The sequence below is a fragment of the Lepidochelys kempii genome, chromosome 1 (assembly GCF_965140285.1).
Source record: "Lepidochelys kempii isolate rLepKem1 chromosome 1, rLepKem1.hap1, whole genome shotgun sequence".
Classification (NCBI taxonomy): domain Eukaryota; kingdom Metazoa; phylum Chordata; order Testudines; family Cheloniidae; genus Lepidochelys; species Lepidochelys kempii.
The window spans coordinates 348,254,400-348,277,593 of record NC_136380.1 but is presented as its reverse complement, the minus strand read 5'-3'; the positions used below and the strand labels follow the sequence as shown (position 1 = coordinate 348,277,593).

At 45.4% G+C, this 23,194-nt stretch overlaps 1 protein-coding gene across 8 annotated transcripts in view; it reads left to right on the top strand.

Annotated features, from left to right (window-relative positions):
* NRF1 (nuclear respiratory factor 1) overlaps positions 1 to 22,769 on the top strand; it is a 106,383-nt gene extending 83,614 nt beyond the window's left edge. For 5 of the 8 annotated variants that reach the window (XM_073328932.1, XM_073328927.1, XM_073328928.1 and 2 more), the window contains 2 exons: positions 3,768 to 3,824; positions 20,799 to 22,769. In XM_073328932.1, the coding sequence (XP_073185033.1) occupies positions 3,768 to 3,824; positions 20,799 to 20,962 (221 nt within the window). In that variant the 3' untranslated portion in view covers positions 20,963 to 22,769. Of the gene's footprint in view, positions 1 to 1,179; positions 1,404 to 3,767; positions 3,825 to 6,868; positions 6,949 to 20,798 lie in introns of those variants that run through there. The other 3 variants (XM_073328933.1, XR_012156870.2, XM_073328931.1) reach the window with 3 other exon arrangements.
* Positions 22,770 to 23,194: the final 425 nt, after the last annotated feature.

The window sequence follows — 23,194 nt, the reverse complement described above, 5'->3', positions numbered from 1 at the left end:
TGAGAATAGGTGTCGCAAAGGCAGCTGCAGCATGATCTTCCTACATACGATCCCATTGATCTGATTCAACCCTCTTCTGGCGGGAGCTCCTTTTATCAGGTAGGGAGTAGTTGTTACCTGCCTATATCATCTTTTGCTTCTCCACTGGATCTGCCAAAAATGCCAACAGCATGTGTTTGTGACATGGACAAGTTGTCCACTAGGAGACTGACTGAGACAGTCCCTCAGTTCATAAGTTACTGAACAGCCTTCAGAAATGGCCATCTGTTACGACTGGCTAGGACAGATTTGAACAGGAGACCTGTCGGTGAGAGGCTCTTATTTTCTATTCCCCTGAGCCGTCAAATTTCTCCCCTGCTAAAACAAATTCTGTGTATTTTCAAGCTCTAGCAGATGCAGATTGATGTGCACAAAACCGTGTGTTCATTGTATTTTAGAATGTAAATGTATATATTTTATTGCAGCTGTATTCATGGCTCTGTTGCCCCTTAACCTCTGAAATCATGGGTGTTTACTTTCAGTATAGGTCAAGCCAAATTGGCAGTGATCTTGTAGATTGTTTTGTCTAAGTTCTGGTTCAACTCCCTTGAAGTCACTGGAGTCAACAAGTCAATGGAGTTACATCCTCAATGAATTTAACCCACTGCTAGCTTTTAACTCACAATGTGTCATCTTAAAAAATGCATTTGTACTGAGATTCTTGGGTAAGAATTTCAAAAGCACATTAAGTCCCATTTCGGATATGACAGGCACTCAGGAAGTCTAAATGCAATATAGGAATTAGATTCTAAAAGTGCTATTTCACTTTTGAAAATGGAACTTGGGCTTCTAAGACATTGAGCTTTTGAAAATGTTACCTGTCAATATTTATAACAGAATTATTTTTTCAACACTGGGAGTTACTTCTTTCTGTTCCTGTATCAATCAGAATTTTTAACCTGTTCTGTTGTCCCTTAAGGCAATGGTTTTCAAAGTTTCAAGACTACTGTACCCCTTTCAGGAGTGGTCTTGCATACCCCAAGTTTCACCTCACTTAAAAACTACTTGCTTACAAACTCAGACATAAAAATACAAAAGGGTCACAGCACACTATTACTGAAAAAGTGCTGACTTTCTCATTTTTACCACATAATTATAAAATAAATCAATTGGAATATAAATATTGTACTTACATTTTAGTGTGATACTTGAACCTGTTTTTCACTTGTGAGCCTTGTCTGAAGCCCAAGTCCCGCCGCCCAGAGCTGAAGCATGAAACTTAGCTTTGTGGGGTCCTGCTTGCCACCCCTAAAGCCATCCCGCACCGCACCCCTCCTCCCCCCGGTGGTTGCAGCCTCCAGGTTGAGAAGCACTGATCTAGATGAGCTGAGTACTCACTGGAAGACATCTGTGTAGCTCCAGAGGTAAATGTACCTGTGGTTCTGAACCACTGCTGTGAGGTAGAGAACAAACAGACCTCTTATGGAAGGGGCTGCTTAATTCTTCTTTGAGTATTTGTCTGTGTGGATCCCTCTTGAGGTGAACACGCGCCCAAGAATTTCTTAGTACCATACTAGCTAACCACACTCAGTAAAACCTGTGATGTGTGTGGCTTATGACACACAAATGTATGTTTTAGTCATCAGTCCCAGCCTCTAAACCCTTTTTTATCAACAGATATGCAGAGTTAAAAAGCAGTAATCTGCCAAAGGCAGTAGCGTACCAAAAATAAATAGTCTCCACCTGCTACACAACAAAGACACAATGCAAGAAAATGCTTTTTAAAAAATATTGATTGTAAAAACTGTCCCTTATGCTACACCTACTGTGGCTTTGAGTCATGTGTTTACTCTGATTTATTGCTTACAGTGCTGAAGGTGCATAGGACATGTACAGTGGGGAATGTGTGCCAAACAGCTAACAGGCTCCTGCCCTAAAAATGTACCGTCTACAGGCAGTGAAAGGATAGGCTGTGGCAATCCGGCACATAACAGAACAGTGTGTGGTCATTGTAGCAGGACTGCTTTATTGGAAGGGAGGTGGGGGGCATAGGTGTTAGTTTTAGGTGTTACTTTGGAGGAGAAAAGGCAGGAAGCTTGGACTCTCTCAATGACCTTGTCTTCACAAGGAAAAAAGTGTGTTCTTAACTCGAGTTAGTTAACTAACATGAAGTGAAATCCTAGTGAAGACAAAGCAATTTGCATATCATGTCTTCGCTAGAATTTTACTTCACGTTAGTTGAATCCAGTTAGCAAACTCAAAAGAACACATCTCTGTTCCCGAGTGAAGACCCCAATGGAGCTGGTAGAATTCCATGAGAGGGAGCTGGATTCTAGTCTGCTGCATGCTCCACAGTTGTGTACAGTGTTGTTGGGGCTGTGTCGGTCCCAGGATGTTAGAGAGACAAGGTGGGTGAGGTAAAAGATGTTATCTCACTCCCCTTCATGTTCCACAGTCAGAATTGTCCTTTATAGCGGAAGGGTGACTGAAGAGTCAGGCCCCAGGTGCGCTTTTGGATTCCACACGGAATTTGCGGTACAGGCAGGAAAACTTTATTTGGCGGGTTAACTGAGCCAATTTGATCTCAGAGCCATTGAGTAAGGATTAATAGAGAACCTCATGATGGCAATTTTACAGTATCCGTCTTCTGCCTTTAAATCAAATACCATTGGATTGGCCTAAGAAAACACATCAAAATGGGGTTCAAAGTAAAACCAACCGTAGGCACTCAATTAACCATAAGGAACAGTTAACACGAGCCTATTGCACTGATGAACACAGGTTTACTCCATTTCTAACACACACAAAAGTGAGTGAAGAAAAGAACCTGCATATCTTGGCCTGTTTGTCAGCCATGAATGTAGCTCTGTGTGTTAGCAGAAATATGTTCACTGCTGAACAAGCCAGTGAAATGCTCGGAAAGGCATCTTTTAGATGAACCCAGAGAGTATCTGGTTACATATTACTCTACTCCCTGAACAATAGTTGCTTTATACCTTCACGTATTAAATGCTCGACAGTGTGCGCTAATGCTGGTGTTCATATGTGATCCTAGTGTGACGTGTACCCTAACTTTTGAAAACTCATTTAGATTTAAGTCTGTTGTAACTTGAAAAAATTATTCAAGACTAGTTTATCTTTTTTCTTTAAAGTGACTGGTGGGTCAGATGGGGAGAGAACCTGGATTTTAGGAACTTTCTGGGATGTGGAGAAGTCCCAGTTTGGCATCCATCTTTGGTCATGTGTCTGTCTGGTTTTGTTTTGGTTTGTGTTTTTTGTTTTGTTTCATTTTCACCTCACACACACGCTTTCCCTGGGAGTGGAGGGGAGAGCATTAACAGATGGGGACCATAGCTGTTAGGAACATACAGCAGCCCCTGCCTGTCAGGCTTTCTGTGGCCTGATTATGTCACTGATCTAAATATTAGCAAGAAATCTCCTTCCTGGTGAAAGGTTTTGCACTAATGATCTGATAGAGAGTATTAATACCTGGGATCATCTGTAATAATTGCACACTCCCTGCCCCTAAACTGTTTATGTAATGTAAAATATAGTTAGAAATATATAGTCTTAGCGTATCTCATATTTTAGTGATACTCCATATGTGGACACTGAATATGGCTTTTAATTCCATGAAGGGCAAGAATGACTTCTGTTCAGTTGTTGTCCTTCACAAGTGGAGTGAAGAGGGCATATTCCTTGTCCGTACATGGGCTATTCTGGTTATACCACCCCCTGCAATATTTTTGCCCTTTGTTCAGCATTTTATACTTGCATTTTATTGTCAGGCTTCCTAGCAGCAGACTGTTCAGGTTGCAAGTGGAGTCTAACAGAAAATTCCACAGGTGAGTTAATTTTTGTGGTGGTAGTTTGGAATGTTGGGATTAAGCTGCTGGCTGGCGTTATGGATTGTTTCTGTAGGTGTTCTGATCACGTGTGCTATTTCTTAGAGCAAAGAGGGATACATTTGTCTGTCTGTCTTTTCCTCTCACTTTTATGAGTGAAGAGTAGTAGAATTCAGACGTAAATGTACCCGTGGGTGTGTTAAATTTGCATATGTGTGGTCAAATTCACAGGTACATATTAGAGTAACAATCATGGGTGTGGCGTAGAAAAGCACATGCTAATACACTGAGGGCCCAATCCTGCTATCCTTATTAAGGCTACATGCCTGTGGAAGTTGGTGGGATTGCTACCCAAGAAAGGAATGAGAGTGACAGGAGTGGGCCCAAAATATATATTTCACTAATATACTCAAGTAACAACACTTGTGGTGAGGGCAAGAGGGGTGTGTGTGTGATATTTTGATTTGCAAGATGTCTGATTCTACATCTCAGAATCATAGAATCATAGAATATCAGAGTTGGAAGGGACCTCAGGAGGTCATCTAGTCCAACCCCCTGCTCAAAGCAGGACCAATCCCCAATTTTTGCCCCAGATCCCTAAATGGCCCCCTCAAAGGATTGAACTCACAACCCTGGGTTTAGCAGGCCAATGCTCAAACCACTGAGCTATCCCTCCCCCCATAGAGCGCATGTGCATAATAGTTATACAAAGAAAACCACCCCCCCCCAACCCATCAGTGCCGAGACATTACAGTGGGGACCATTGTAGAAAAAACAGTGTCCCTTAGAGATCATCCCATTTGGCCTGTGATAGACCAGTGAACTCCAGTGGGTGTCAGTGAGTTCACTGGTCTATCACAGATGGAATGCATATGTACATACACTTCTCTGTTTGATACATAAACACAAATGACATATATTTCACTAAAAGAAAAGGAGTACTTGTGGCACCTTAGAGACTAACCAATTTATTTGAGCATAAGCTTTCGTGAGCTACAGCTCACTTCATCGGATGCATACTGTGGAAACTGCAGAAGACATTATATACACAGAGACCATGAAACAATACCTCCTCCCATCCACTCTCTTGCTGGTAATAGCTTATCTAAAGTGATCACTCTCCTTACAATGTGTATGATAATCAAGTTGGGCCATTTCCAGCACAAATCCAGGTTTTCTCACCCTCCGCCCCCCCCCCCGCCCCCACACAAACTCACTCTCCTGCTGGTAATAGCCCATCCAAAGTGACCACTCTCTTTACAATGTGTATGATAAGCAAGCCCAACTTGGATGGGCTATTACCAGCAGGAGAGTGAGTTTGTGTGGGGGGGGGGGGCGGAGGGTGAGAAAACCTGGATTTGTGCTGGAAATGGCCCAACTTGATTATCATACACATTGTAAGGAGAGTGATCACTTTAGATAAGCTATTACCAGCAGGAGAGTGGGATGGGAGGAGGTATTGTTTCATGGTCTCTGTGTATATAATGTCTTCTGCAGTTTCCACAGTATGCATCCGATGAAGTGAGCTGTAGCTCACGAAAGCTTATGTTCAAATAAATTGGTTAGGCTCTAAGGTGCCACAAGTACTCCTTTTCTTTTTGCGAATACAGACTAACACGGCTGTTATTCTGAAACCATATATTTCACTAACAGTCATCGTGATCCATGTGGGGTGGGTGACCAAGACGGTAGGCCCCCAAGAGTGGGTGCCTTCCCTTCTCAAACTATTTGAAAAATGCAGGTGTGTGTGAGTGAGATAACTGGAGTGTGAGATAACTGTTAAGTATTTCTTTAAATTGTTTTAAATAAATTGAATTTAAATACATTTTAAAATGCCGTTGTGACTTCAAATTACTGTTATGTATATTTTAAAATAGATTTTGTCCTTAAAAATCAAAATAATAGAGCATCACTTTCAGGTGCGGTTCTCCCTTCACACTTCAGAACTTGCAGCTGCCATTATACAAAGGCCCTCTAGAGAATATGGGATCCTAAAAGATGTTTTAAATGTAAAACTAAATTCAGCTTAGATATAGTCTTTACTTTATGGAAGAGCCCTGTAGACTTTAATACAGATTAAACTAGTAGATTTCAATAGAAATGTAATAGGATTCCATAGCAATTGCCCTTAAAATCACTAGAAATTAATAGAGAATGTAGAATTCTGCACTGTCATTAACATAGTTTTCAGGGAAGGAGTGATATTAAAATATTTATGGTAAAACATAATGAGAATAGTTTTCTGTTAAATTACTCTTCAGAAGTTTTAAAAACTTATAATATTGTACCTTGGCCATTTGACTAAGATCAAACATACCAGGTTAATATCTGATGCATCCTTTGTTTGGGGACCGCAGAGGAATCTACTCTGCAACTGATTAGGTGTTTTCCCTCTCTAGGAAGCTTTGGCCTCATAACACCTGTTAGCCGGCTACCTAAAATATCCTCCACTGCTGTTTATATTTCATTAAAAGAAAAGAAAACTTAAAGTTTCTAACTTTAGTAAAAGTTAGATACTATGATTCTTTCTCAGTATTTTTAACTAGGTTTCCTATATATTTGAATTGACCATGATACAGACAGCTAATCAGGTTTACCCTCCTCTGTTCTGTAAAGCCAGCTGATCGAGGGAGCTTAGTAGTTAGTTCACTAGGCTTCTGGAGTCCTAGGTTCAAATGTTGTTTAGATCACAAGTGGAAATAAGCATATTTGGTCTCCTCGTCTCCATCTGCCACATCTCTCTCTTTCTCTTGCACAAAAATTGGCCAGGTTTTAGCAGACTTGCAGTCCCTGCTTGAGAGAGGCCCAACATTAGTGTCTATCTTAGGAGCAGAGCCGCATGGGAAAAATGTACACAGAGTATGCCCACGCTTTGCCTCTAACTCAAGCCGGTCTGAGTATCCTTATTCAGCTCTAGAGTCATCCTCGGCTTCATATGGAGGTGAGGGAGGGACAGGTAATTTAGCCGACAGGGTCGTGAGCTGAGGATTTAAAATTGATTTCCCATGGAAAAACACGATCTGCTTCTTTGTCTCCTCTCCTAGCCCCTTTTTTTTATCAAGTAAGAAGAACATAAGGTTTTTACAGATACATCAGAACGAGGCCAAAATGACAGAAGAGGAAGGTAAAGGCTCAGAATTTCAGAATAAAGGAATATTGTCAAAATAAAAACACCTTTTTAAAGTGCTTCCCGGTGTTAACTAACACCACCTGAGAGTATTAACTGAAGGAATTTGCAATCCCAGCTTGTGATGAAGTATACAGACCTCAGTGACCAGGAAGGGGATAATCAGAGCCTCTGGCCCCAGTCAGCCCCACCCTGTTCCCCTGTGCAAGGTTTCAAGCCTGAAGGCGGGAGACAGAGGAAAAGTCTAGCTCAGTGGTGGCTGACTGGGAGAGGGAGTAGACCTTTTGAGCTAGCCCTGTGAAGGAAGGAAGGTTTGGCTGGGGCTAGAGCCTCCTTGGGACAGGTAGGCCTGGTACAGGACCTTTTTGTCTCTCATAAGTAGTTTGGGCTGCCCTTTGTTTTGGGACCAACAGAAGAATAAGCCGGGGCAGAGACTGTGAGAAAAGCCCGGCCACAGTAGGAAGCAGCCCAGATGTACGGCAGGGCGTCTGCACACTCCTCCTCTGCTTAATACAGAGCCCCTGGGGCTGGAACAGAGGGTAGAGGGCGGGCCTGGGTTCCCCTACTAGGGCAGGGGGCATGACGACTCTGGAGCCAAGGGCTGGCAGGCCCCAAAAGCCTGAAGTTGGGCCGAACCATTGGCATGCTGGAAAGGGTGGGACTGTTATTGACCTGGCCGAAGAGCCAAGTCACAGGAAGAGGCAGATCAAAGCAGGTACAGAGCAGCTGTCGGGAGGGGGCGCCGAAGGAGGAGAGCCACTGCATCATGCCAAGCAACGAGGGAGTGTGTCTGCGGTGAGTAGACTCTTCCACATAGCTTGGCAGAGCACACCCAGGGCCACAACCTGCTCCACCCATGAACAGATGCTCTCGGGAGCCTCAGAAGGGCTATTTTGCCACAATTGCTCCCAGCCTGTGGATCCATGCTTGGCCATGGCAAAGGACCGTGTGTTTGGATGACTTGCTGGGGCCTCTGCATTTCCCCCGCCCCCTCAAAAAAGCAGAGACTCCTCAGGAGATACTCCCACAAGGGCAGGTCAGTCCTCTTCAGTACTTGAGACTCAACAGGCTGGCTTATCCTCTCCAGCCAAGGATTCTGTAGGGGTAGGTCCAAAAATCTCCCCGCCTAATCCATCCCACATTGAATAAGCTCCAGGGCCATCTCCCAGGTTCTCCAGTGGGTAGTAGTCACTTGGCAAGGAATCCTTGCTGACTCTCTTCCCAGGAGGAAGATCTGAGCTCTTTCTGAGATGTACTCCCTATGCATCTTTTCCGATTTCATATTGGACAAAAAGAATGCAGGGGCTCAAGGCTCCCTCTCTGCCATATCTTCGTGATTGGAAGCCCCAAGTGATCATCCTTCCCCTCCCAAGAAGGCAAAAGAAAAGTTAAAAGGCTAGAAAATATAAAAAATAAAGCCAAAAAAGTCTTCAGCTCTTCTCCTCCCGAGCTCTAGCTTCTCCCCCAAGGAGAGGGATTTTTGGCCTTAGATCATGCTAACCCCAGGCCAGAAAAGCAGAAAAGGTAGAAATTGGTGGATTGCAGCAGAAGATAAATGTGTAAAAGAGCAACTTAATCTCAATACACACAGCAGGCATCTGCTCTCAACAAGAGAGTGCAGGAAAAGACTAAGGCCAGACCTTGAAAAATGGGTGTTTCAAGTTAGGCCTCTCAGTCCACATTTATGCACCTAAATACGCAGCTTGCTTTTTCAGAATACCGCATAGCCAGCAGCTCCCATTAAAGTTAAATAAATTGACATTAATCCAGAAAAGGGTGAACCCCTTGTATGCGTGGTTCTTTGGAATCCTGGCACATGCTGTGTTAGTGATGCGGTGTGTAGGGTACCAGATCAACCGTCCCTATCCAGCCTTTGAGCTCTTAGATAAATCCACTCCTGTGGTGGTTATGAATGAGCTGAGGGGAGCACATTGAAATAGAACAAGATGAACCAGGACTGTGCAAAGAGTTAATCACTAACAGTTTTAGGAAAAATTTGGCAGCTGAATGGCAGATAACATGGGTGACATCCACATAGGTAGTTTGAAGTGCTTAGCTGTTGAGGGTTGGGGGAAAGAACTATTTAATTATGGTACTTGCAGTGCTGCAGTAATCTCCCTTGGGACCCTTGCAGTTTGTTGGAGGAAAATGTAGCATCTTTGTTTGATGTTGTGTTTGGCTAATGTTCCATGGAAAAGGCAGGACTGAAGCCTCATTATATTCATTATAATTTACAGGTTGGTGTCTGGGGCTTCCCCATTCATACTCATGCTCCATCCATAAGCTTCCCTGTTACACCTCGACATTGGTGTTCACACGTTGTTGTGTAAAATCCCCTACCTGTTGGCAGATCTGTTATGCTCTGTTGTGCATCTTTGAGAGCGTTGGCTTTTTTAACCTGATTAGACCAGGATGGCTCCTCCAGAGACACATGGTGATGTGAAGACAGGTTTGAGGTCACAAAACAAAATAAAGTTTGCAAGTCCTTTCAAACCATGCTGGGTGGAGCAGTTTCCCTATCTAATGTCTGTGAAGTGCCTTGGGATGGCTAGCACTAGGGTCTGACTATTCAGAAATGGGGAGCTCAACACTTTTTGCAGTTAGGACCCTGTAGAGCATCTCAAATTTAGTCTTCCCCCCACCCCCCCAATGGAGACACCCTAAATCACATAGATGAACAAGATTTGTTGTGGGAGAGTCAACACAGCTTTTGTAAAAGGAAATCATGCCTCACCAATCTGTTAGAATTCTTTGAGGGGGTCAACAAGCATGTGGACAAGGCTGATTCAGTTGATATAGTGTACTTGGATTTTCAGAAAGCCTTTGACAGGGTTGCTTACCCAAGGCTCTTAAGGAAACTAAGCAGTCATGGGATAAGAGGAAAGGTCCTCTCATGGATCAGTAACTGGTTAAAAGACAGGGAAACATAGGATGGGAATAAATGGTCCGTTTTCACAATGGAGAGAGTTAAACAGCGAGGTCCCCCACGGATCTGTACTGGGATCTGTGCTGCTCAGCATACTCATTAATGATCTGGAAAAAGGAGTGAACAGTGAAGTGGCAAAGTTTGCAGATGATACTGAAATTATTCAAGGTAATTAAGTCCAAAGCTACTGTGAAGAGTTACAGGGGTATCTTACAAAACTGGGTGACTGGGCAACAAAATGGCAGATGAAATTCAGCATTGATAAATGCAAAGGAATGCACATTAAAAGGAAAATCCCAACTACACATATATAAAGATGGGTTCTGGGTTAGCTGTTACCACTCAAGAAAGAGATCTTGGAGTCATTGTGGGCAGTTCTCTGAAAACTTCAGCTCAGTGCACAGCAGCAATCAAAAAGGCTGGCAGTGTTAGGAACTATTAGGAAAGGGATAGAAAATATCACCGAAAAACATCAGAATGGCACTATATACCTAAACCATAGTACACCTAAACCTTGAACACTGTTTACCCAAGTGTTGTTTACCCTTTCCCACAATACAAAACCCAGGGCCTACCCCATGAAATGAATAGGCAACAGGTTTAATACAAACAAGAGGAAATACATTTTTACACAACCCACAACTAATCTATGGAACTCGTTGCCATGGGATGTGGTGATGGCCAAAAATATAACTGGGTTCAGAAAAAAACTAAAGTTCCTGGAGGATAGGTCCATCAATGGTTATTAGCCAGGATAGTCAGGGATGTAACCCCATGCTCGGGGCAAACCTAAACCTCTAACTGCCAGAAACCAGGAAAGGAAGACAAATGGATCTCTCTAAATTGCCCTGTTCTATACACTCCCCCTAAAGCTCAGGAACTGGTCACTGTCAGAGACAGAATACTGAGCTAGATGAACCATTGGTCTGACCCATAGAATCATGGAAGATGAGGGTTGGAAGAGACCTCAGGAGGTCATCTAGTCCAATCCCAGCCAAGGCTTTGTCAAGCCGGGCCTTAAAAACCTCTAAGGATGGAGATTCCACCACCTCCCTAGGTAACCTTTCCAGTACTTCACTGCCCTCCTAGTGAAATATTTTTTCCTAATATCCAACCTAGACCTCCCCCACTGCAACCTGAGACCATTGCTCCTTGTTCTGTCATCTGCCACCATTGAGAACAGCCTAGCTCCATCCTCTTTGGAACCCCCCCCTTCAGATAGTTGAAGGCTGCAATCAAATCCCCCCTCTCTCTTCTCTTCTGCAGACTAAATAATCCCAGTTCCCTCAGCCTTTCCTCATAAATCATGTGCCCCAGTCCCAATCATTTGTGTTGCCCTCTGCTGGACTCTCTCCAATTTGTCCTCATCCTTTCTGCAGTGGGGGGTCAAAAACTGGATGCAATACTCCAGATGTGGCCTCACCAGTGCTGAATAGAGGGGAATAATCACTTTCCTCAATCTGCTGGCAATGCTTCTACTAAAGCAGCCCAATATGCCATTAGCCTTCTTGGCAACAAGGGCACGCTGTTGACTCATATCCAGCTTCTCATCAACGGTAATCCCCAGGTCCTTTTCTGCAGAACTGCTGCTTAGCCAGTTGGTCCCAAGCCTGTAGCAGTGCATGGGATTCTTCCGTCCTAAGTGCAGGACTCAGCACTTGTCCTTGTTGAACCTCATCAGATTTCTTTTGGCCCAATCCTTCAATTTGTCTAGGTCACTCTGGATCCTTTCCCTACCCTCCAGCATATCTACCTCTCCCCCAGCTTAGTGTGATCTGTGAACTTGTTGAAGGCACAATCCATCCCATCATCCAGATCATTAATGAAGATGTTGAACAAAACCAGCCCCAGGACTGACCCCTGGGGCACTCCGCTTGATACTGGCTGCCAACTAGACATCAAGCCATTGAGCCCGACGATCTAGCCAGTTTTCTATCCACCTTATAGTCCATTCATCCAATCCTTACTACTTTAACTTGCTGGCAAGAATACTGTGGGAGACGGTATCAAAAGTTTTGCTAAAGTCAAGGTAAATCACGTCCACCCATCTCCACAGAGCCAGTTATCCAATCATAGAAGGCAATCAGGTTGATCAGGCATGACGTGCCCTTGATGAATCCATGTTGACTGTTCCTGATCACCTTCCTCTCCTCCAAGTGCTTCAAAATGGATTCCTTGAAGACCTGCTCCATGATTTTTCCAGGGACTGAGGTGAGGCTGACCAGTCTGTGTTCCCCGGATTCTCTTTCTTCCCTTTTTTAAAGATAGGCACTATATTTTCCTTTTGCCAATTGTCCAAGACCTCCCCTGATCACAACAAGTTTTCAAAGATAATGGCCAATGGCTCTGCAATCACATCAGCCAGCGCCCTCAGCACCCTTGGATGCATTAGATCCGGCTGCATGGACTTGTGCACGTCCAGCTTTTCTAAATAGTCCTTAACCTGTTCTTTCACCACTGAGAGCTGCTTACCTTCTATCCATACTGTGCTTCCCAGTGCAGCAGTCTGGGAGCTGACCTTGTCTGTGAAGACTGAGGCAAAAAAAGCATTGAGTACTTCAGCTTTTTCCACATTACCTGTAGAAACCCTTCTTGTTACCCTTCACATCCCTTGCTAGCTGCAACTCCAGCTGTGCTTTGGCCTTCCTGATTCCACCCCTGCATGCTCAAGCAATACTTTTATACTCCTTCCTAGTCATCTGTCCAAGTTTCCACTTCTTGTAAGCTTCCTTTTTGTGTTTAAGCTCACTGAAGATTTCTCTGTTAAGCCAAGCTGGTCGCCTGCCATACTTGCTATTCTTTCTGCACATTGGGATGGGTTGCTCCTGCGTCCTTAATAAGGCTTCTTTAAAATACAGCCAGCTCTTCTGGGCTCCTTTCCCCCTCATTTTAGCCTCCCAGGGGATCCTGCCCATCAGTTCCCTGAGGGAGTCAAAATCTGCTTTTCTGAAGTCCAGGGTCCATATTCTGCTGCTCTCCTTTCTTCCTTTTGTCAGGATCCTGAACTCGACCATCTCATGGTCACTGCTGCCCAGGTTGCCACCCACTGCTATTCCCCTACCAATTCTTCCCTGTTTGTGAGCAGCAGGTCAAGAGGAGCATGGCCCCTAGTTGGTTCCTCCAGCACTTGCACCAGGAAGTTGTCCCAGCACTCTCCAAAAACTTCCTGGATTGTCTGTGTACCACTGTATTGCTCTCCCAGCAGATGTCAGGGTGACTGAAGTCCCCCATGAGAACCGGAGCCTGTGATCTGGAAACTGCCGTTAGTTGTCTGAAGAAACCCTTGTCTACCTAATCCTTCTGGTCTGGTGGTCTATGGCTGACGCCCACCATGACATCACCTTTGTTGCTCTCGCCTCTAAACTCGACGCAAAGACTCTCAACAGGTTTTTCTCTGGTTTCATACTGGAGCTCTGAGCAATCACAGAGCTCTCTTACATACAGTGCAACTCCCCCACCTTTTCTCCCCCGCCTGTCCTTCCTGAACAGTTTATACCCCTCCATGACAGAGCTCCAGTCATGTGAGTTACCCCACCAAGTCTCTGTTATTCCAATCACATCAGAGTTCCTTGAGTGTGCCAGGACTTCCAGTTCTCCCTGCTTATTTCCCAGGCTTCTTGCATTCATGTACAGGTACCTAAGATAATTAGCCAATTGCCCTGCTTTCTCACTATGAATCAGGAGGCGTCTCCTGTTGCACACTCCTCCTTGTGTTTCCTACCGGTATCCCACTTACCTCTGGGCTTATATGACCACCCACGGGCGAACCTAGTTTAAAGCTCTCCTCACTAGGTTAGCAAGCCTGCCTGCGAAGATGCTCTTCCCTCTCTCCATTACGTGGATCCCATCTCTTCCTAGCAATCCTTCTTCCTGGAACAGCATCCCATGATCAAAGAATCCAAAGCCCTCTCTCCGACAGCACCTGTGTAACCACGCATTTGCCTCCCTATTTGATGGTCCCTACCTGGGCCTTTTCCTTCAACAGGAAGGATGGATGAGAACACGACTTGCCCCTCAAAGTCCTTTATCCTTCTTCCCAGAGCCACGTAGTCTGCAGTGACCTGCTCAAGTGACCTGCTGATCGTTCTTGGTAGCATTATTGGTGCCCACGTGGAGAAGTAGGAAGGGGTAGCGGTCTGAGAGCTTGATCAGTCTCGGCAGACACTCCATCACATCCTGAATTCTAGCTCCAAGCAAGCAGCACACTTCTCGAGTTTCCCAGTCTGGACGGCAGATGCATGACTCCATCCTCCTTAGGAGGGAGTCCCGACCACCACCAGCCGTCTCCTCCTCTTGGGAGTGGTGGTCGTGGAACCCCCATCCCTAGGACAATGCATCCAATACCTTCCGGTTGATGGAGTCTCCTTCTGATCCCTTCCCTCAGATGACTCTTCCAAACCATTCTCCACCGTAGTACCTGTGTAGAGAGCCTGAAAATAGTTTCTTACCTCTATCTGCATCGGGGGTACCTGGGTTCTCCTCTTTCTTCTTTGGGAGGTCACATGCTGCCAATTTTCTTCCCCGTTCTCTACTGCCCTCTCTGATACTTCAGCATGCTGTGCCTGCAGTGCCAAACGCTGACTTCTGCCCAGAACATCTTCCTTTTCTCTGATGCAGCGCAGGGTTGATACTTGGGTCTCTAGTCCTTTTAACCCTCTCTTCAAATATGGAGGCCAGCTTTCACTGTGTACAGACGAAGTCGCTTCTGTCCTCTGGGAGAAAGACAAACGTGGCACGTCCTGTGCAGGTCACAACAGCTGATCGCTCTTTACAGGTGTGTGGCCCTGTTCTGTCTTTAGTGCCAGCTTGTCTTCTACTCTGATCACGATGGAACATTCCCTACTGAGACCTCTGGGGAATAAGCCTCCATCCTTGCCCAAGAGAGCTCATAATCAGAGACCAGCAACAGAGAAAGGGGTAAAGCAGTCCACTTGTGTAAAAATAAATACAGCAGCTCCCCTATGGCCTTCAGTCTCCCCATTAGCAATGGGCTGATTTCATTGATTTCACTTAAACTCAACATAGCCAAAGGTGACTTCCTCATCACCCAGCCCACCCAGCACCTTCCCGCTGGAGGTAATGGCTGAGAACACAACCATCCTCCCTGTCACTCAGGCCTGTAGCCTGAGCATCATCTTTGAATATTGCAACTTCCTTCTCCTTTAGTCCATACAAAATAGAGTTACTAAGATGATTTGTCTGGCCTGGCATTGTCCGTATCTAGCCCTCCTTTGTATCCCTCTAACCAGCTCCTGTTCCTTCACTACATCAGATTCAAGGCTCTTGTTCCTACTTGTAGGGCCCTACACAGCTCTGTTCCTTCCTGCTTATCTACTCTAGTGTCCTGTCGCAGAACCCCATTCCCCTGCCAGTGACGCTGGCCTTTTTCTGCATTTCCCACAGGCTCCTTTGGGCTTGTTTCCAGCCTGCCCCTTAGAAAGTCCCCTCTGAACTATTCCATAAAGCCACTCTCCTGTCCTTCAAGACCCACTTTCACAGTGATAGGCACAGGTAGCCGCAAGTGGCAAGTTGCGGGGACAGCTGATTCAGATTTGATTTATTGGTTTAGATTTTATCATTTATTTTTAAAAGTTTGTCTCTAAGCCGTCTAGCTGTGCACACAGCTGGCCTGCGTACGTGGATCTTATAACCATTCCTCTTCTTCCTGTTCGTTTGTTACCCGTGTGTTGCATCTGCTTGTCATTTAGACTTAAGTTTGTTGGGGCAGGAACACACTCATTATGTTTAGTCCCCAGCAAGATGGGATCCTGATCAAGACTGGGGCCTTCGGGCCCTATCCCAACACAAATAACATAGGTAACATGACAGAAGTGGGTCTTGAATGAGGATTTGAAGGAGGGAAGCAGAATGGCTGGAGGCCATGTTGTTAGTGAGTAGTGGTGGGTGAGGTATGGTTTCAGGAAGAAAATCCCTTCACAAAGAGGAGTGAATGTATGTCCCTGCTCCATCTCTGCACTCCGTTGCTTTGAAAACCTTCTGTTGTCTGTGCGGGTTGGTTGCATTATTAATAATGTTTGTTTATGGGCCTTCACCTGGCAGGAGCAGATCTGAACTGTGTGCGCAGCTGAAGTGTGGCATTGCGCCATGGAACTCTGCCGTATCCCGCTCATCTGTTGGCAAGAAGCAGTATGATGATTTCTGCCTGCTGTCTCTCTCAGTAATAGCCATATCTCCTTCAAGGAATTGTTCCCTCTTTGCAGATACTTGTATTTGCATAGCCCCAAAAGTTTTGTGTAAGGGATTGCCTATTTAATACAATTGAAAGGATCCCAAACCCATGCTTTAGATTAACATGTGCCAGCTAGATTAGGGCTAATCAGGGTCCAGGTTTTAGCAGATGCAGTGCAGGGACAATCCTAGACCTGATTACGGTGTATCTGCCATTTAATCGTATCTCTCCCAAGGGTGATCATCTCTGCTTTAATGCACAGCAGACTTTACAGCCATCGCCTGTCTCCTTCCTTGGTTTACTGCCACTACTGTCAAAAAGGCTTCTACCTCAGAGGCTGTGGCGATTTAGTTTAATCCCACATAGAAGGGCGCCTCTCTCTCATGGATAATTCCCTGCTCTAAGGTATTGCTGTGTCGGAGGCGGGGCTGGGCTTGACTACACCTCTGATACCAGGAATCCATCCTTCCCAGAGAGACTGAGCCCATTCAGTCTCCACCTCTCAGTAAAGACCCTTTCTCTGGCCGGCAACGGCTGGATCCTAGTGTGCGCCGATGCTCCCCTTTGTACATCGCAGGGGGGTCAAGCTTTGTAACCTTGCGTGTTCCCTGGCCAATAAGAGAGAGTCAGTCCCTTGCATTGTGCGGAGTCTTTGGAATGTCACTCCTAAGTAGGCCAGGAGACCCATTCGGCCAGTGTGGCACAATGAGAACTTTTAGGACCAGTAAGTCTAGCTGCCTGGAGTGGAGATCTGCCAGCTTCTTGTGTGTCTGGTAGGTGCTCGGGTTCCATGCTGGCCTAAGGCCAAGCTTCCGGGTTGCTGCCTGCCTCCTCTACAAACTGAAGTCTGCAAGGTTTTCTTGACTAGTCCATCTAAAACTTTTTTTTCTTTTTTTTTTTACGGGGGGTGGTGCTGTTGGTTACAGTAGGGCCCTGGGAAGCAGGTCTCTTCTCTCTATTCCAGATCCTGCCAGTGACTTGCTGTGTGACCTTGGGGCAGGTACTTAACCCCTCTGGATCTTGGTACTATCTGTAAAGTGGGCAGATGAATACCTACTTCCTAGGGGGTTTGTGAGTCTTAATTGTTTGCAGTATGTGTTGAGATCTGCAGATGAAAGGGGCTAGCACAGTGCAAAGTATTACTGAACTCTGTGCCCTCTCAAACTCTGGGGCACCCTCCTGGCCAGCATGATTAAGACACAAGCTTTTCTGTCTGCACAAAAAGTGACCCAAGGACACGGAAACACATTCTGCTGCCTCCTGTCATTAAATAGTGTCCTCTGGGGATAGGGGTCCTGACCTCGGCTAGTGAAATCTGAGTCAAATTGCCCAAACAGGATAGTGGTTTGACAGTAGACTCCTCTGTCTGGAAAACCTGGATCAAAGATCCAGCTATCCAGAATGATTTGAACTTGGTCTGGGTAAGGGACAATTCTGCACTAGCCAGGGGCATCGACTAGATGATCTAATAAGTCATTTCCTTTGCTAATTTCTAGGATTCCGTAGTCTAGCCAAAATTGCTACAGCTTTCCCTGCATCCAAGTGCATGTACCACAGTGTTACTGGAAGGCAAGAGGCTGCACCTTTGTTGCAATTATTGTACATCACTTAATTGCCCAAACTGTACAGAAACCTCTGGGGCCTTAATACATTTTCTTATTGTCCAAGCAGTAAACTAACCTGAATTTGTCATACCACATCACAGGATTATTCCGATAGCACCAGAAGTGAGCGTGAAGCTTTACAGACACATAATTGGACCTTAAACCGTAGCAGTGTAAATGATTATGAGAGCAGGAGTCGATAGCTAAAAGAAGAAAAGCTGATAGGAAGAAATTAGGTTTATTTCAGAGAGGCTGGTGGCAGTTCTAGGGATAAAGGGGCAGGCTGACTGGTGCTCTGGGAACGAATGATGATTGTATAGTGAATCAGGCTGTTGTCTGTAAGACTCCTGCCTTTCTCTTTGTGGAAGTTGGAAGGTGTGTAGTGAATGAAGCAGGGGACTGCAGGAAGAGAGAGGATGATCTCATGGTGAAGGCAGTTGATGGTTGCCCCTAGAGAACTGGACTCTCTCTGGGCCTCTGCTGCACAGTTCCTGGGCAAATCACTTAAACAGAACTTGTCATAAAGCAGCCACTAATTGCATGTGCCTCGTTTTCTGAGTGCCCGATGTGAGACCTTGGGAGCCAGATTTAGAGGGATGCTGTGTACGCACACCTGCTATTGAAGTTGATTGAAGCGAGCTGTGCTTTTAAGATAGAAATATAAAATTGCTAATTATTCTGAAAAATCAGGCCCGAGACGTCTAAAGTCAGAGACCCAAAATAGGGGCGACCTTTGATAATTTTGGCCTTAATCATTCAGTTTCACATCTGTGAAATGGGGATACCACCACCTTACCACACGTACCTCATTAATGTGTGAGAAGCACTCAGCCATCATGGTGAAAGTGCCGTAGAAACGCCATGAGAAGATGAATAATTTTGTATTCAGAGCAGGGTTTGAATGGCGTGCCTTAAACAAAACCTCAGGCAACACACTGAATGTGGAAGATAAAAGGGATGTTGAATAACTATCCATTCACTGACGGAAGCAGGAGTCCCGTGGAAAAAATAGTACATGATTATGTAATTGAAGACTGTATCATAATGCATATGGATAAGAGAGCTGAATTCATGCTGCACGGGCCCAAAGATGTGTCCACAAACTGAGTTACTGGCTGATTTCTGTGACCTTGTCCAGCTTTAATCCAGACTGTTCCTCTCTCTTCTCGCCTTCGCTCACGTTAAGTCCAAATTCAGTACTAGGAACCTTGTCCAGTCTGATCCATGAGGCAGCTTGGGACACAACACAGATAACAGATTTTTTTTTTTTCCCCATGAACATATTCCTTAACATCTGAATGAAAACAGCTTTGCTCTCGTGGCTGGGTGGGGCTGGAGAATTTACAAGCAGTCTGGAATCCTTGTACTAAAGTGAGAGGCTCAGGGGAGAAACTGACCAGCCCGGTCTCATTTTCTCAGCTGAGCGAAATGCAGACAGTTAACACACAGCCTCAACTGGGAAATAAATTGCACTGTTTAAAATTGGTTTGGGTTTAACAATGACAAGGTGTTTGGTTACTGCCAAAGTCACTTTCCAGCTGCTCTAAACGGGTCTCCCCATCCCTTCCTGAATCCTATACTAGCCTTCCCCTCTTCCCCTCCAGGGCCCCCACTTCCACTTTCCCTTCTCTAATATGTCCCTTCCACTCTTGCTCTGGCCAGTCCCTGATCCTGACCAGTTCCTAGGTCCCCATCACTTACTCTTGCTTTTATGCCTTTGCATACTGATATGTGAACCAGCCTCCCAGTCAGTATACCCAGAGCTCCCGTGCGCCTTGAAACCAGCCTGTTCTTCAACGCATTCCAACTCCAATCACTCACCTTTCTTGCAGTGTAGCACTGTGGGCCCTTAGAGCCTTTGTTTCATGGCCACACCTTCTCCCCGTGTATGCCACCATGTATCCATTGGAATACCTCCTCTGGAATATGTGTACAGTTCTGTACCCCATATTCAAGAAAGATGAATTCAAACTGGAACCGGCACAGAGAAGAGCTACTAACATGATCAGGAGAAGGAAGGGCCTATCTTAAGAGAAGAAACTGGAAGAGCATGGCTTATTTAGCCTAGCAAAATGAGGGCTGAGAGCGGATCTGAATACTTGCTCCAAATTTGTTAGGGGTTAAACACCAGGGATGGTGAACCACTAGTTAAGCTAAAGGACAGTGGTTGGCACCAAAACAAATGGGCATAAATTGGCCATGAACAGACTCAGGCCAGAAATTAGAAGAAGGTTTCTAATCAGCAGAGGAATGAGGTTTTAGAACAACCTCCCAATAGCAATTGTGGGAGAAACAATTCGTTTTGAGAGAGAGCTGGACAAATTTATGAGTGGGATTGAATGACAGGATAGCTTATGATGGTTGGGGGCAGGGCTCAGCAGCCCGTGAGGTCCCTTTCAGTGCATGTCTTTTATGTTCCTAGAGCTCATCTGGTCACCTGTGCGGGTGAGGAAGGGATATCTTTCCTCTCCTCCCCGCATGTATTCTGTGGTTGGGTGGGTTTTTTTGTTTTGTCTTTTTGTCTCCTTCCTCTGAAGCACCAGGGGTGTGCATGGCTGGAGATGGGACACTGCACAGGGAGGGTCAATGCTCTGAGACGGCACCAAGCAGTCTCTCTCTCACATTCTTAGCCACCTGGTTCTTGCTCATGTACCCAGGGTCTCACTGATCACCATATGTGGGGGTCAGGAAGGAATTTCCCCCCAGGTCAGATTGGCAGTGACCAGGTGTGAGTTTTACCTTCTTCTGTGGCTTGGAGTGTGGGTCACATGCCAGGATCATCAGGGTATTTCTGCCATTGCAGGGGCCGTGGGCACTGGTGCACCTCGGTCCTTCCTGTTCTCTGCCTGTGGCACACAGTCTCCTGTGGGCTGTAATACTTTGATCTAATTTTGGGGTTAGTGTCTGGGTGCTGAGTGGTGCTGGTGGCCTGTGATAGCCAAGAGATCTCACTAAATGATCTGGTCCCTTCTGGCCTTAAACTGTATGATTCTGATTTGGAGCTATGTAAATAATAGCAACACACGCATGATAAAAGATGTATCAAAACATGCTTGAGTCCTTTGATTTGTCCAGTTGAAATGACTGAACTATCTGCAAATCCCATCGCCTACTTTTGTCTCCGCAGGGCTCGTCCAGATCCCCGTCAGCATGTACCAGACGGTGGTAACCAGCCTTGCCCAGGGGAATGGTCCCGTTCAGGTCGCCATGGCTCCCGTTACTACGAGGATAGCAGACAGTGCCGTCACCATGGATGGTCAGGCAGTGGAGGTTGTGACCTTGGAACAGTGATGCCGCTGCCCCGGCAGGATCATGATGATGTTTTTCCTCGTCTCTTACGTGAATAATTTTTTTACGCCTCTTCAGAGATGCAATCAGGTGGTATTGAGTCTCTCCGCTTTGGAAGCAAAGGTTTCGTTAACCTTTTTTTAAAAGGAAAAACAAAATAGCAGAGGATGTGTTAAGTGCATTTTTATAGTGCCGCGCTGATCTTGCGGGAGTGGAAAGCCAATTGGTAATGGACTTTCATTCTGAGGAGATTTAAATCAAAACACACACACACCCCCAAACCCCCGCATGAAATCTCTCTCCTTAGAATCAGGGCAAGATGGGAAGATTGCCACCCCCTGTAGGAAGCGGCTGTGCCCTTGACTGGAGACCGTTCCAACAGCGCTGCTGCCCGCTAAACCGGCAGCGAGTTCTGTGGTGGCTCCCGGGGTCAGCCCCTCTGCCCCGTCGCTTTGAGAATTAGGTTTCAAAAGAGAGCGAGAGAGCGCGTTTGGAAAAAGTCTCTCCTCGGGGAAGGCGCAGGCATGATTGTGTAGGGGCAGCAGTAGCTTTTTGAAGGGATAAAGCTCCTCAGAGGACAGCAATTGATTACCCCGCAGTCCCCGTAAGAGAGGAAAACTCTGCCGTTGAAGTTCTTAAGTTGAAGTTTCCATGGAGAGTTCCACCCATGCCCCTGCCTTGCTCTCCTGTAATCCACGCTCAAGACCTGCCCTTATCTTCTCTGCTATGGAAATGGAGCTGACATTTTAGACCTTTCTCTTTATTCTTTCATGTTTGTAAATTTAGACTGCAGTGGCGACTCTCTTGGGGGGCTTTGGCTGGGGTGCTGAGGAAGGGGAAGGCTGTTAAGAAAGTGAGGAGTTACTGACTAGGGCAAATTCTTCCTTCCCCTGCATCTCCCCAGGACTCGTTTTATACCTGAATCTTATTCAGCCCCGTTGCTGAGAGGTACATTGAGTTCACCTGAGCTATGTCTGTCACTGGTATTATCAGAGCTGTGATAGGACTGTATGAAACAGACGTCCCCTATCACAGCCTCTACCCATCCTGGAATATCCAATCCCCACAGTATTTCCTTGTTCAATAAATATGAGGGTCAAACCGACTCCTCCCATAGCCCCCTGACCCAGTTCGCGTTCCCCAGGTCATGCACCTGTTTCTGCTGTATGTGCATCTCCAGCACGGCTTTGCTGCTGCTAGTTTTTTAATCTACTTCATGTGAAAACCTCTAGACAGAAAAACGCCTGGTGTGTTTTCAGTGGCTGATTTTACTTTGACTTTCCAATGGGCCAAACCTTTGCTTCCCAAAACCAACAAACACTGCCCCTCCCCCAGGCAAGCTCCTCCCTCCTTTTAGCCACACCCGCCTTCGGTGTGTGCAATTGTGCATGGTATTTAATTTTTTTTATTTTAAGTGGCCATTTAACAAAATTCTCCACGTCTTGCTCCACCTTCGAGAAAGTTTTCAGATTCTTGTATTTACTTGTTTTATATGAAAATATCAAATGTTCTTTGTATATGTTTTTCTGTACTTTAAGGAGGGGAGGGAAACATTTCCGTAGAAACAGCCCTGCTTTTCCGATTTATTTTTTTTAACTATTATTATTTTTTATTGTCGTTGTGAAGATGTCCAGTGGCTTTAAAGTCAGTGTTTCTTTGGCGATGAAATAACGTTCTTACAGTCTAAGACATTCTCCCCAGAAAAAGGAAAGAAAACCAAACAGTCAAGTAGCAGAGCATGGAATACCTGTTGTTTTCCCATTCTGTCTATTATTGCCTCATTCAATAAATTGTTACAAATGTGTCTGCACCTGGAGTCTCTCAATTTGTAGGTCTTTGCATAGTTTTGGTAAATGGAGGGAAGATGTTTTTAAAAGGGAGACTATCAGGTGGTAAATGTATAGTAACTTTTTTTTGTTGTTGCTTACATGTTGCTAATATCTTAGGGCCTTTCCCTGCAGACATCTACACACACCTGAGTAACTTGATTCAGGTGCGTAATCCCATTGACTCCAATAAAACTATTCAACTGAGTAAAGCTGTGTGTGGCCATAAGAGTCTGCATGATCCAGGCCTTAGATTATTAAGTGAACATTTTTTAAAACTCACTTGTTTACTCTTTGCACATCACTCAGCTTGAACAATGAATTTAGGCAAATGGGTCTCACTTTTTCGTTCATAGTCCCCTTCAGGTTCTAGACCCATGCGCTAGCCTACGGAAATGATGTTGGGAAC